The sequence below is a fragment of the Choristoneura fumiferana genome, chromosome 5, assembly GCF_025370935.1.
Source record: "Choristoneura fumiferana chromosome 5, NRCan_CFum_1, whole genome shotgun sequence".
NCBI lineage: Eukaryota > Metazoa > Arthropoda > Insecta > Lepidoptera > Tortricidae > Choristoneura > Choristoneura fumiferana.
The window spans coordinates 9,644,107-9,659,268 of NC_133476.1; the positions used below are offsets into that span (position 1 = coordinate 9,644,107).

Below are 15,162 nucleotides of genomic sequence, written 5' to 3' on the forward strand. Positions count from 1 at the left end.
AAAAAAACAATCACGTTTATTGTATGGGAGGGGAGCCCCTCTTAAATATTTATTTTATTCTGTTTACCTGTTTTTAGTATTTGTTGTTGTAGCGGCCAGAGTAATACACAAACTGTGAAAAATTCAAGTGTCTATTACGACTCAAGAGATAGAGCCCTGTGACAGACGGACGGACAGACAGACAGACAGCGGAGTCTCAGTAATAGGGTTCCGTTGGCACCCTTTGGAAGTAGATATCATTTAGTAACATTGTAAATCTGTTTAAAAAAATACCTCGTTGAGTTTCTTGCCGGATTCTTCTCAACAGAGGTTTTTCCGAACCGGTGGTAGATTTTTTTGACATTCATAAGTGCTTGTATAGCCTAAATTGAATAAAGATATTTTGACTTTGAACCCTAAAAAACGTTTCTAAAAACTAATTTCTCAAAAGTTTGACGGATGTAAATAAGCCTAGACAGAACTTCGTAATAATAGTTCTAAGTCTTCTTTTTACTAACGAAAATTACGCAAATAAAATATAGAGATACCTAGCAGGTGTTTGCAACTATGAACTATAGCAAAGAAAGTGGCCTCATTCATTTTTAAGCACCAAAACACCTGCCAGTATTTAGTCTGTCAGCTATTTTGAATGATATAAAACTAACTTACTTATCAGAACAACAACTAGCATAAATATAAATATTACAACATATGTAAATACGCTAGCCTATGCTGCATACGTTGGAAATAATTAACGCACAGCAAATACAAATCGTCTTCCCACAAAGTACCTATAGTACAGACAGGAAAACTATAATTTAATTGATGAAGGTACCTTCTGAATGCAGACTTTATAGTCCTGTAACCTTCTAATTTCATACCGAGGCCACAGGTATTTGACAAACAAGCTGCTGCCATCTATGTCTAGATATAACTAGGTTCACCAAAGAAGGGATGGCTAGAAGGACGTGGGCAAACGTTTCGTAACTGTGTGAGGTCATGAGTAGGGATGCCCGATTAAAAACAATCTTTTCAAATAGGTACGATCTCAGATTTTTGAATCGATTGATTTACATGTAATATCTAGTTGGACCATTTGGTCTGACGAGTATTTACTCGTCAGGATGATCACATCAAAAAATAGTCGAATGATTATAAAGAATAAGTAGATGAGTTGTGACATTAGACGTAAACAATTTACATATGTACGCCAACAAAAGCTAAGTTTTAAAAAGTAATTTTTCTAACTATCCTTGGTAAGTTGGCACTAATTAGAAATCTGTTTCATTTAAAAGAGAAAATTACTATTTTTGAAACTCGTTTATCTTCCACGATCATAGCAATAAAATCATCTTTTATAAAGAAAATTATTGTATAAGATCGCGATACGATCATTGCTAGTTCGATGTAGATACTAAAGTTGTTAATTATTGATAAGTGAGTTGATTTATAAAGATTCGAAGAACAGATTCAAAAGATGAGATATGGCTATGGCATCCATCCCTAGTCATGAGACGCAGTCGTCCGTGCTAGCCTATAGAAGGGTCTGAGATCTAAAAATACTCCCGCGAAGTATAGTACTTCAGTAAATATAATTTCGTTCTATGCCATCAAGTGAAACAATGCTTCTAACCAAAGAGAAAATTTAGCGAAACACAATACGACTGCCATCGGAATGCACCTTATTTTACTCAGAAATCAAAATGCAATAAGTGAGAATTACCCAGAAAATTAGTCTGTTTCTTCGAACGGGAGAAATCAGCTGGTGTGTTCTTAAAAGAGGGAAAGAAGGCTTAGTTAAGCCAATCAAAGCACAATACCTGTAAGTCATTACATTAACATTAACATCACAATAGCCCTCAATAATATAATATAACCGACCGGCTAATTAATTTATACTTAATCATTAGTCACGGAGACAATGTTTCAGACGAGCCACAGTCTCATGTCTTCCAAGGGAAATACAAATGCCGGAACATGCAAAAAATTCTGTAGGACCTCTTGGAAGAGCCGCATTGTACCTACCTACATATTGTAGATATTACTTTATAAGGAAAATTTTAAATGAAACGAAAATTTATGTTACATGACTTTGCTGCAGCTAGCTAGTAAGAGACAATTAAAAGTAAAACAATTCATTGCTAATTACTGAGTCACGGACTTCATAAGTGAATGCCAGTGTGATAAAACGTTGCTGTTGTTGAGGAGCAGAGAGCCACCGAGCTACAAAGATATAGACTGCATAAAAAAACTGGACGGTTTAAAGTTTATTATGATGTAAAATGGTATTGCTAGACGATTTATTGAAGGTGTCTACTACGAGGCCATGAGGCCAAATTTAAATAGGTAACAGATTTACAGAACTGAGTAAAAGAGAACAGAACTGAAGAAAAAGTTACAGAACTAAGAGTAAGGACTCTCAAAAGGATTTAAAATGTGAACTTATGAAACAAAACCGTAACTTTTCTTAATTAGTATATTTCTGCATAAATATCTACATGTTTTCTGAATGTTTTCTGTTATATCACGATTCACTGAACCAATAACCTGATGTAAAATAACTAGGTTCAGTCGAATACAAAGTTATACGTTTTTTCACTTTATTATCTAGCGGTAAAGTCCAACTAACCTTTGCTAAAGAGGTCGATGCAAACTACAAAATTAACGGGTAGACTGGTATTTATCTCTTAGCTGAGATACGAAGAATATTTCTCAAGGAGCAATTAGTAATCGTAATGTCGTGTGACTTTGAGTATGAATTGGTATACCTTTATATTAATTGGTGCAAACACTTCCTTGGCAGATCAATTAATCATTATAAAAATAAACGTTAACACTTAAGATCCATTAGGTCTTCTTGTCCCAATCATTGCAAAAAGTAATACTGTTATGAAATATCTGTACCTACTAATATCTATTCTACTAATATTAGAAATGCGAAAGATTGCGTGTATGTTTGTTACTCTTTCACACGACAACAGGTGGACGGATTTTGATGTAATTTGGTGTGTCGATAGCTGGACGTGTGAAATCACACATAGGCTACTTTTTATCCTGATATTTCCATGGGATCGGGATAAAATCTCGAAATTTCAATTGAGGGGTCCTAGAATTTCGTCACTACTTTTAAAAAAACTCGTACCTCAAAATAGATAATTCTTCTGAGTGAACTTGACGATCATTATGTCAAGGTTCAATTTTGTTGACATTATTGATTTTAGATACGAGATTTTTTCAAAGTAGTGACGATTTAGTAAAATCCCGGTATTACAATTCAACTCCCGGATAGATCCGAATTCATTAAATTCATTAGAATGAATTGCCCACTATTCTGGTTTAAATATTTCTTTAACCCTTTTCCATGCATAGTGCATATAGCAAACACATAAATGTGGACCAATATTCGACCTCACTAAAAAAGGGTTAAAATACTATTTATTTAGGGGCAGGTTATTTCCGATTCTAACAAAAGGCTGTAAGACAGTGTAAGTATGAGTATAAAACTTAAGACATAATAATAATAAGACAACTATTGAGTACGTAGTACGTAACACAGTGTTCCTTATCTCAATATGTAAAAGCGGGATCCTTATTAGGACCACTCGTGTGCTTATCTGCCCGTCTGTCAGTCAATTTGCTTTGAATTTCTTGAATCGATTAAGTCAAATATGGCACACACACACATGCAATTCGGTAGCGCAAATACAAACGTGTAACATAAATAATGCATTATGAATATAATGCTCTTAGCGGTCGCCTTTTAGAAGCAGGGGGCATACTGCTGATTTTGATGAAACCTGCACTGTTCCCCATTACGTGGATTTCTAGTTCAACTAAAAAAGATTTTTTAAATATATCCGGGCAAATGGATAAAACATATTTACGCTTATGAAAGGCCGTAGCAGGATAAGGGAAGAAAAAATGCCCTTTTATGACTAAGAGCTGTTTTTTTTCTATAGCTACCCACATCTAGTAGTACAATTGTGCAAAAATTTGTTGAAAAATTCCTATTAAAAAAATATATACTATTTAGTTAACCAAAATGAAAAAAGACGGCATTATATAAAGTTCAATACTTTTTGAGAAAAGTCATATTTCATGAATACGGATTTTATTTTTTTCCGGCTGAATCACTGGGAATTTTTCAACAAAACTTTGCACAATTGTACTACTAGATGTAAGCAACTACAGAAAAAAAAACCAGCTCTTAATCATAAAGGGCATTTTTTATTTTCCCTTATCCTGCTACGGCCTTTGGCACAATTGTTTAAAAGCTTGTAAGACTAACATATGCAAAAACTACATACATAAGGGTCGAATTGATAATCTCTTTTTTTAAGCCTTATAAAAATGGTTCTTTAGTTGTAGATCACACAAAAACTTGGAAATAATGTGTGGTCTAAAATAACAACATAGCATCTTGAAGCAGGGCTCCGAGTTACACTTAGTTATTAGGTACTCTTGATTCAGATATTTCTTTTACCTTTCCTTTCATATGAGATAGCTACGATACGATAGTGATAATATCGATAAGTACCTACATGTAATTCTTACATACGAGTAATGCTTACATAAATATTAATGGAGTTTCATTGAGTCAGATGTAGGTACAATTGATCGATTGACTACATCGCGCGTGACTGCTAGAATTCCTCCTTTGATTGATATGATTTCTATTAACAACGCAAATGCATACTATATTCTACATACGAATTTACCTCACAAAATAAATGTTTTTAAATTAATCTAGAATATTTGAACAGATGTTTAAGTTAATTCAACTGTAATAGGTTTTTCATCGGTATGTTTGATTAACCCTTTACCAGGCCCCTTAGAACTAGCGTGTCTTCATACGTACTTTATATATATACTGTTACAACCGTATTTAACGCCTTGTAAAAAATGTATTTACGAAAGTCGGAGATGTCCCTTTAAACCAGAAATAAAAATGTGGGTTACGGTTATCCCATCGCCTGTCTAAGTAATTAACTGTCATACTCGATTTTGTCTTATTATATTCTTGATCAGGCGAAGGGATATATTCCTCCCACATCTTATTCTTCAGGGAAAGTCTTTAAAAGGAGATTTTACAGCTAGGTACATGAATTCCCTCTAGGTTGAACACAAAAACAGTTTTATTACTTACGCGAGTTTTTATGACACGACAAGACAAGTTACCGGGCCATGGGAAGAATAGCTCCCGCACAGTTAAACTCTAATAAGGCCATGGGATAATGTCAACCCACATCCTAATTTTGGTCATACACAAAAAGGCATGAATATTTAGCAATGTTTAAGATTACATTCCCTACTCAAAATCTATAAAATATCAAAAAATTGTTCGATCTATGTACTTCTGTTTCATAGAAATTAAGGAAAGTGTTCCAATTTCTCCGTAGTTTACTGAAATTAGAGTTCAAGTGAATCTAAACGGCTGCCAAAGATATATTACGCGATTTAGAAGCGTGTTGTGAATGAAGATAATAAAATACTATTTTCAGGGATCGACATAATATTTTGTAGGAGGTTTGGAATTAAAATCTGACTACGGTAACCGATATAATATGTGGGAGGAATATATCCCTTCGCCTGGTAAAGGGTTAAGATTAGTCGCCCCTTTGACGACGGGCACTTTGAAAATCGACCCATGTAAAATACAATTTTTAAAAAATCATGAAAAAGTAGTTATTTTTAGTTCATTAGCACAGACAAACATTTACAAGGGATAGGTTCCCAAAGCGGTCCACGAGAGACCAGACGGGGTCCACGTTAGCGTGAATTAAAATTGGGGTTTTAGGAGTTTTGGGAATATAATAGAAATTAAGCAGCACGGGGTCTATCGAAAACGGCAAAACTTTGAAAACGGTCTACGAAAAAAAAGTTTGGGAACTTCTGAGTTAAACTAACCCAACCATGTATTTAAGTATCTATTACCAACGTTTTTAGGAAATCGAAAAACATCGAAGAAAGTGTGAAAACGACGTCATAATACTAAATTACATATTGTTAACTCGTTTGAGTAAACAATAGTCAAACATTCCATGTTGCAACGCATTATTGCTATCTTATCAATCTATTCAAATCACATCATTTGTCAATACCTGGGTGACGGCACAGTCAATTTGCACACGCAAGAACGAAAATTCTAACTGTACCTACCGCACTTCAGATAGTGTAGTTACTAACCTTACCTACCCCTTACCCACGGACTTATCTGATCTGACACTTAGGCATGAAATTATGCCCTGAGGTCGGGTGCAAAATGCACACTGCATACCAATGCTAATAGGGTCACGCACGACGACGGGACATGATACTTAAATAAAATGAACTGGGTTTCATTACAAACGCTTCATACCTACCCAATTGTTTGCCTTTAACTTTGAGATCAAATGTTTGTGAGATGCAATAAACCACTGTATTAGGATGTTAAGCATTTATGATTACATTCACGGCTTCGATTCACGGTCGTAACTTTTACGAGTAACAAATGCGAATAACTGGATGACGAATAACAGCGCGCCTATTTCTCCGAATTATTGTACCTTGTGGTCATGTGAACACGTCATCTTTCAGGCAAACAAAGAATTACAACTGCCTAAATTGAGTTTAGTATCTGATAAAAAATAACTACATAGCATAATAGCGTTCTTCTGGTTAGAAACCTTGAAGCGTACCTGGAGCTTGGAACGACATTCACATACAAAACAGCTTTCGTGTGTCAACAGATCGATAATCAATAGGAAATGGAACGAAACTCCGACAGACGTTATCACGAAAAGGATGTAGGTATTGCACGTCTCTGTGATCTATCATCTCTGTCGAGCGATCGATCTTATCATACGAGTTGAAAACGTTTCGATTACAAAGTTATTGCACGCATGATATACCTATATTCTCGATCCAGATAGACACGTTTTTTGGCACAGGCTTAATAAATCATTTCCAGTCAGATCACATCCGTGATTCGAATATGACTAAGTAATTAAAATTATCATAACAAATTATATTTTAATTCAGTTTTTACTCTTGAGCTCTAGGGCCTACTTTAAATTCCTTTAACAAGCAGCCCTCTGTCTCCATTATAAAGCGACTTTGCAAGTTTGCTATACCTACCAATGAAATCACTGAGCTGCATGAGATCCGCACAAGAAAGGATATCATTAGCTTTTTTTGCTCTGCTTATAAAACTATAACACTAATGGACGTCCACCCTAAGGGGAGACGCCGCATGTAGTCACTGCGTAAATTTGTCTAGGCTACAAAACCTTGGCCTTGGTTGACGCGTTTATCAAACAACTAGACTCTGGTCAGCGAAAGCAGTCCACGAGAAACCGCGGCAAATTTAAATAAAAAAACAGGCCAAGAGCGTGAACGCCCAGAATAGGGTTCCGTAGCCATTACGAAAAAAAGTAAGTAATATTTTTCTAAGGCTTTCGTATTTTATACGGAATCTTCCAAGTTTAGGTATATTTTATACCTTAGGCTGCTATTTACTCTTAAACTACTAATAATTCTCAAGCAAACTTAGCCGTTATAGTTTTCCTTGAAAGGTCGATATACTTACTACCATTCTGAATTTTTTCAAATTTTTCCACCCACTGGTTTAGAATTTAGAGGGGAGGGGGGTACGCTCGATTTTAATGAAAATTTGCATTTTAAAGTTGAATATTCTGCAAACAAATCACTGAATCGAAAAATCGTTTTAGCAACCCCCTAATGATTTTAAAAAGACCTATCCAACGATACCCCACACTACAAGGTTGGATGAGAAAAAAAAAAAAATTTTTTTTATTGTAAGTACCATTTTGTCGGCATAGTATACATATATATCCGTGCAAAATTACAGCTTTCTAGCATTGATAGCCCCTGAGCAAAGCCACGGACGGACAGACAGACAGACAGACAGACGGACATGGCAAAACTATTATATCTTCTAAAACTTTAATTCTAACATGATCTTATAACATTTGGCATTCTGAGGATGGTAGGATGTTGAATTAAACAAAAAATAATTTATTTATTTTTTATAAACAGCAGAAGTATCAAAATTACCTAAGCCGGGCTAGAATGACAATATTATGACAATTTTGACAGTCTCAAAAATGATATCATAAAATGATATATAAGAATTTACACAGAACTTCACAACAAATAGATAAGAGTTAAGAGTAAGTACATAAAAAAATAATAACACATTCGTATGATTATCTTTTTATAACTTTACAAATGTTGTTATCATGACAGCCAATTATCGTCATTTAGTTAGGTTGTATGTGAAACAAAAAGTACTAAGTAACAATAACAATGCTGTGCCATTTGCCAACGGTATGCTTAAGTAGGTACGCTAAAAGCTTTTAGGGATTTTATTACAATTCCTAAATAATATCAACACGAAGGTAACAATGTAAAAAGGTCAACAAAGTCAAGGATGTCTAGAATTCCAATCGATACTTTTTTTCGACATCCGCTAATTAAAACAGTACAAAAGCAAGTAAAAAATGTAAGGCTTCTTCTGAGATAACTGAAATCACGCCAAGATTCAATTTAACTTTAATTATTTAGTACAAGCCGTTACGCTATCCCGCGGGAACCATGAAATTTTCTGGGATAAAAACTATATCCTATGTCCTTCCACGGGACTCAAACTATTTAATATACTGAATTTCATTTAAATCAGTTCAGCGGCTCGGAAGTGATGAAGTAACAAACAAACAAACAGACTCACAAACTTTCGCGTTTATAATATTATAGTGGGATTCGTATCAAATTGAATTAGAAAAACAACTAGCGTGTGAGTCAAACTTTTGATTGCGTCCATATTTTTTTTGGCTCGGTAGTACGTTTACCTCTATAATAAGTAAAGTAGCTTCACGTACTTTTGTGGACTATAATGTAAATATCCGCGTACCAAATGAAGCATGAAGACGTAAGCGTCTAACTGGGGGGCGATCTTTAAAGTTAAAAGTATAAGTATGATAGATAACACGAACACGACAGACCTCACTATTTTATTTACGAATTCGATTAACGCCTCATCTTTTAATTACCAGATTAGGGTAACCTTGTATCTTCATGACGTTGGATTAAAACAAGTCATCTACAGATTATCTGAATCAGAAATGATGATATCCGAAGTAGAACTAAGGTTACCGACATAGCCCGATGAATTGCGAAACTGAAGTGACAGTGGGCGGGGCACATTGCTCGCAGGACTGATGGCCGATGGGGTCAAAAGGTTCTCGAATGGCGTCCACGGACCGGGAGATGAGCTGTCGGTAGACCTCAAACAAGATGGAGCCACGATCTGGTTAAGATCGCGGGATCGCGTTGGATGCGGAAAGCACTAGAACGACTTTCGGCTGACATGATGAAGTCATCTACATACAATTAATGTTCATTGTCATTGTTTCAGTACAGACGATGATACGTGTTCCGTTTGAGTGACTGTTCGAATACTACATCAATGTTAACAACGTGCCAATGCGTTTGGCAAACAATTTAAGATGGTGTAACGATCAACATAATTAAAACATGTCAGTACCTCACAAGAATATAACAGTGATGTTACTAATATTAAATGCTCTCCGAATAAGACATCTAATTTAACCTATAACGAGCAATTCTACTACTCCTGTGTGGGAGATTTCGGCGAGGAACAATAGATGTTGCTTGGTCTCTGGGAAAATCACCTGTATTTTGGAGTTTTAGCCTGAGTGAGGCTCGGCTGTCCAGGTACTTTTTTAAAGGAAAAAGATTTTCGGGTGCGCCGGACGGGATTAGAACCTGCATCTCTTGGTTACACGCGCCAAATAAAGCCGCTAAAAATAATATTAAGATAGGTACATAATATAATATATAAGCCTTGAATTTACGTTGCTTTAACTACCCTACTGCGGCACTGCGACCTTTTGTATTAATTAACTTACGATTACTCAAACAAATAAACCGACACTGCAGCGACACTTTTCGGCAGAGTGTTTCGTTTGTTACCCTTCGGATACGGAATCCAATAATCATTATAGATTCTATAATATAGAAGGTCAAATTGCAGACTCTCCAGTTATGTAATAATGGTAGATAGTACAACTAGAGCATAAAACGAGCCTTTTTACCCAAGGCGTTCATATAGCTAGCCGGTACGGCGAGAGTGAATAGACACGTCGAGGGGAAACTGGGTTTAATGCTCGAGTTTAACACTCAGCTGATAAGACTTAGAAATATTGCGAGGAAATGAAATAGCAACAATGGAAACTATTTAATTGTTCACTTTCTGTGTACCTACCTACCTTTTATTTTTCATGCATTGTTATCTAATTGTTTATTTTTTAGTTTTATTTTGATTGATTTTTAGTTTTATATAAAATTAAAAATTATTAAAAAAATATGTAGTTTTTTTTTTCTTTATGGCTGTTGATACCTGATTGCGTTCGTCTTAGACGAAGATTTTACTTTAGGCATTAGAGCATAAAAAGTCATTTCATGTCGCCTAGATCCAGCATAAACACCAACTTTACGAGCATGAGAAGTGAAAAAACATTTAGGTAAGTACGTATAGTTAGGTATACCTAGACAAGGTTTATTTGTTTGTTTATTAATCAATGAAAAGCATTACAGTTGATACCACTCCAAGCTGCAAAGTTGCAACCAACGAGGCAAGGTGTCCCGATAGTGGCGTGGCGACGAAATTTACTCCTTATGACTATCTAGTAATAAAAATATTAGAACGCATAGTTCCGAGTAATTGCAAATCTCAAGTGTACAATAAAGCCTGGAGGGTTACATCATCGCTATCTTCGTAGAAAAACCAACTAATCCCGCATAGCTCATGAAAGCTTCCAAATTGGGATAAGAATTAAAATTATGTTATCCTCACGAAATATTTAACGAATAAATTAAACAGCCGAAAAAACTGAAAAGCAAAAAATAATAAACCTTTTTCATTTAACCTTAATCTAGGCACTAGTTTGAAGTCGGTGCCTCAGCACGAGTCAGGAGGCGTGACAGAAGCCAATTGCCATTTTCCCCTCCACGTGTCTATCCACCCTCGTCGTACCGGCTCGGATGGCTATATGAACGTCTCGGGTAAAATAGCTCGTTCTATGCTCTTGTTGTACAATCTACTATTATATCTGATATAACCTTTGAACAATTAAAAGAACTACAGAAACATAGTTTTGCTTCTTCTTCTCTTTTGAATGCTTGGTGTTTATTTCTTTTAATTCGTTGGCTATTGTTTAAAATTAAGTAATATGCTATATATTGTTTCCTAAGTTCCTAACTTATAGTATAAGTATATAATAAGTTAAGTATAAGTCAGCATTAATAAGCGATCTGCTTATGTTTAAACTGCATGCTGTGTTTGCCTGTAATTGGGTAAATACTCTTCCAATTGTTATACCTATGTTTGTACTGCATGTTTTACGGTATGTTACCTGTTGGCAAACCTAAATAAATAAATAAAATAAATATACGTAAAAAATTCTCGGGTCAAAAATATTTGTGACCGAAAAGACTTGATCGATTTTTATGGAATTGGTTTAGTCTATACCTACATTGATAATTCGGAAACTGGTGTAATTACTTAACGAAAAATTATAACGTACTTTTTAGGGTTCCGTAGCCAAGATGGCAAAAACGGAACCCTTATAGTTTCGCCATGTCTGTCTGTCTGTCCGTCCGCGGCTTTGCTCAGGGACTATCAATGCTAGAAAGCTGTAATTTTGCACGAATATATATGTAAACTATGCAGACAAAATGGTACAATATATATTTTTTTTTTTTGCGACAAAGTGACAGACATAAGGTGGGGGTGATTTTTTTTTCTGATCCAAGCTTGTAGTCTGGGGTATTGTTGGATAGGTCTTTTAAAACCATTAGGGGGTTGCTAACACCATTTTTCGATTCAGTGATTTGTTTGCAAAATTTTTAACTTTAAGTGCAATTTTCATTAAAATCGAGCGTCCCCCCTCCCCCTCTAAAATCTAAACCGGTGGATGGAAAAATTTGAAAAAAATCAGGATAGTAGTAAGTTTATCAGGCTTACAAGGAAAACTATAACGGTTAAGTCTTCTTAAGAATTATTATTAGTAGTTTAGGAGTAAATAGCAGCCTAAGGCATAAAATATACCTAAACTTGGAATATTCCGTACAATATATGAAATCCTTAGAAAAATGTTATTTATTTTTTTCGTAATGGCTACGGAACACTATTTTGGGCGTGTGACACGCTCTTGGCCGGTTTTTGAATAATTGATCGTCATTCAAACGTCTAAAAGAACTAACACATTTTTATGCAGGTGTAGGTACATGCATATGTTAAATAGAGCTTCAAACATGCAAGGACCTTTCATAAAGGAATAAAGCTGAATTTATGACAATAGTATGAAGGAGCGCCTCTTCAAGCGTTACGCGCTGCCGCATGGGATTGAATTGGCTGAATTAAATTGTGTACCCACAGCTTATTCTTGTAATTTGTCGGTCTCGTGTCATACATGTGTCGAGCAGCACAGCTGCATGCGATTACACCACGCAATGCTTTGTTTGTATCCTAGCATTTAATAATGCGGGTCAATGATGCCGCACGCTAATTTATAACTACATCCGTCCATTTTAATAATTGAGACTGAAACTTCAATGATTGTTTGCCTGTATGGTGTAAAAATATCCGGTTAATCGGCCACACATCCGCGGCAGTTGTACTCGTAGGTCTCCACGCGTAGGTATCATATAATGCGAGACAGATTAGATTTTCAATCATAAAATAAGTGATGCAGTGAATGGTAAAACAGACCGGTGCATTTACCCTTACACGTGCAGTGAAACTGCGGTAGCTAGGTAATAATAATGACGGTGATGGTAACAGATAGTAGGTACATAAATTTAATTGTTTATTTAAAAGGGGCGAGGTAATAGGTAAAACAACTGATACGTTACGTAGGTACGTACATCCAACGTCTCACAATAAGTGATCACTTTTGTACCTTGTCGCTTTCAGTCGTTACATGATTTCGTATAGCTTTGCAAACATGACGTTAAAGTGACAAGGTACTAAAGTGATCACTTATTTATGAATTATGACGTTGACTGTACAATAAAGATTTTTTCTTTGTTTACAGTCGATTCTGTAATAAGTATTACAAAGACATATTTTATAGTATAAGAAGCCTCATTAGCGTAACAATACGGTACGCTCTAAAGACGTTTCAAATTGTAAGTTACAAACAATGTAATGCGAAGTGCAATCGGTATTGTGACGTACAAATCTGCCAAAGACGGAAGGGTTCTCAAAGTAGCAGCTCATTGTTTTGGAATCTCGAAATAGAAACCATACACGCGTCGAATCTATCCAATTGCACGAAACTTATGTCGCAAGGTCATAGAGAAATCTTACGATAATTAAGATTGACCCCGCTTTTTTGACATTATTATCAACGTGGAACGAAGCCAAGGACAATCACTCAGTTCAGTAAATACCTACCACGAGCACTTAATACGATACAAAAACCTACCCATGCTTTGCTACAAGAAATAACGAGCCTTTCCGTATCAGGTGTAATTTTAAAATAAACACAAGGCATGATGAAAAACAAACTATGATTTAATGACGGTTGGATTGGAGCAGAGACAACACGTTTTTAGGTGGCGGAGCAGATAGAACGACCCAGTAACAAACGATATTACTTATGTCAACTCGATACCAAAACCAAAAACAACAATGTGTACTCAGGTACAACAAGACCATGCAAACGGGCATCAGGCGTCGTTCACGAGTTGACTGAACAGTTGGAAAGTGCATTAACCTCTGTACCTCTTGACCTTTGTGAGGCTCTCCTCCCCAGATGTCTCTCCAGTGGATGAGGTGGTGCAGGTGGTTCATATAGTTGTGGTGTCGCGTGACAACTTTTTTGCGGGAGTCGGTCGGCGATGGCGGAGCCGTGAGGGACTGGCGGCGAGGACCTGCCGCCACAATGGCCGCGGGCAGCTGCGCGGCCAGCAGACGCTCGGTCTCCGGGCCTTCATCGGAGGATATGCTGTCGGAGATCAGCCGCGACGCCCTCGAGCCCCTTCCCCGTCCCAAACTACACTGAGAATCCTGTTTCTTCATGGTGTTGTTTTGAATTCACTTGTAACTTTAACTATTCCGATTGATAACATCGCGGTTCGTGGCACGTGCGGCACGACTGGCGCCCGAGCGGAGACAGACTGCGGCGCGGCGGCCGGCACGTGGGCGCCTCGGGCCGCCGACGTCAAAACAACGACTTGTGCGACCACCGGCCGGTTAGTCGACCAGCTGGTATTAACCAAGAATTATTAGACACACCGAAACTATAGACGTCTATATATGATTAGAGGTAATTCCTGTATGCATGCTATCTTTATCTCACTACAAATGACCTGTTGAAGTGGCCTCTCCAATCCAATAAATGGAATTATGTTTTAAGTGCAAAACAAGGCATTGTAATAAAATAAATGTTATGGTAGATTAAAGAACTGTGTTAAGTACCTATTTCTAATTAGTTACTCTGTCTTGTTATTCATTAAGCTTTATTAATATTATGGGCTACTTAGTTTAAACTAAATATGTACAACCCAGGCCTGTTACATACAGACTGAGAAAATACAGAAAGTACATACATACAGTGGAAATTAAAAATATTTGATCATACTGAATATAATCTTAAATCTATTGACTCTTGAGCTGAGATGTCCTGCATTTTGTAGGTATTTTGAAACAGACCTACAACAGAGTGGTCAAATTAAAATTTAGAAATTTGTAGGACTTGAATTTTGTGTTACGTAATTAGTTAAAAATTAAAATCAGTGTAAACAATCTTGTAAATTATCTAGGTAATATATAATAAATCATTCGTAATGGCAAGTAATAGGATATTATATTTCTTATAATATGTAATATAGCCAACCAAACTGAACAGATTATATTGAAAAATCAACTATCTTCTAATTGGGTAGTTTTCTGAGAAAATAAAATAATATTCTATTAACCCTTTTCCAGGCATAGTGCATATAGTGACCATATAAATGTACACAAATATTCAACCTTGCTACATTTACGATGTGGTACAAAATCAATTGAAGTCATTTAAAAAACATAATTGTTTTTAAATTAATCCCTCATATGTAAGCAACATAACTGATTAATTTTGTAGTAGCTAACCTAAA

At 36.0% G+C, this 15,162-nt stretch overlaps 1 protein-coding gene across 6 annotated transcripts in view; it reads right to left on the minus strand.

Moving 5' to 3' along the window:
* The window catches only part of Arms (Ankyrin repeat-rich membrane spanning), a 59,924-nt gene that overhangs the window by 43,526 nt on the left and 1,236 nt on the right, over positions 1-15,162 (minus strand). For 2 of the 6 annotated variants that reach the window (XM_074087787.1, XM_074087786.1), the window contains exon 1: positions 13,790-14,253. The exons of 2 other annotated variants lie outside the window; for them this stretch is intronic. In XM_074087787.1, coding sequence (XP_073943888.1) covers positions 13,790-14,086 — 297 coding nt within the window. In that variant the 5' untranslated portion in view covers positions 14,087-14,253. Of the gene's footprint in view, positions 1-13,781; positions 14,255-15,162 lie in introns of those variants that run through there. 2 more of the 6 variants (XM_074087784.1, XM_074087794.1) reach the window with 2 other exon arrangements.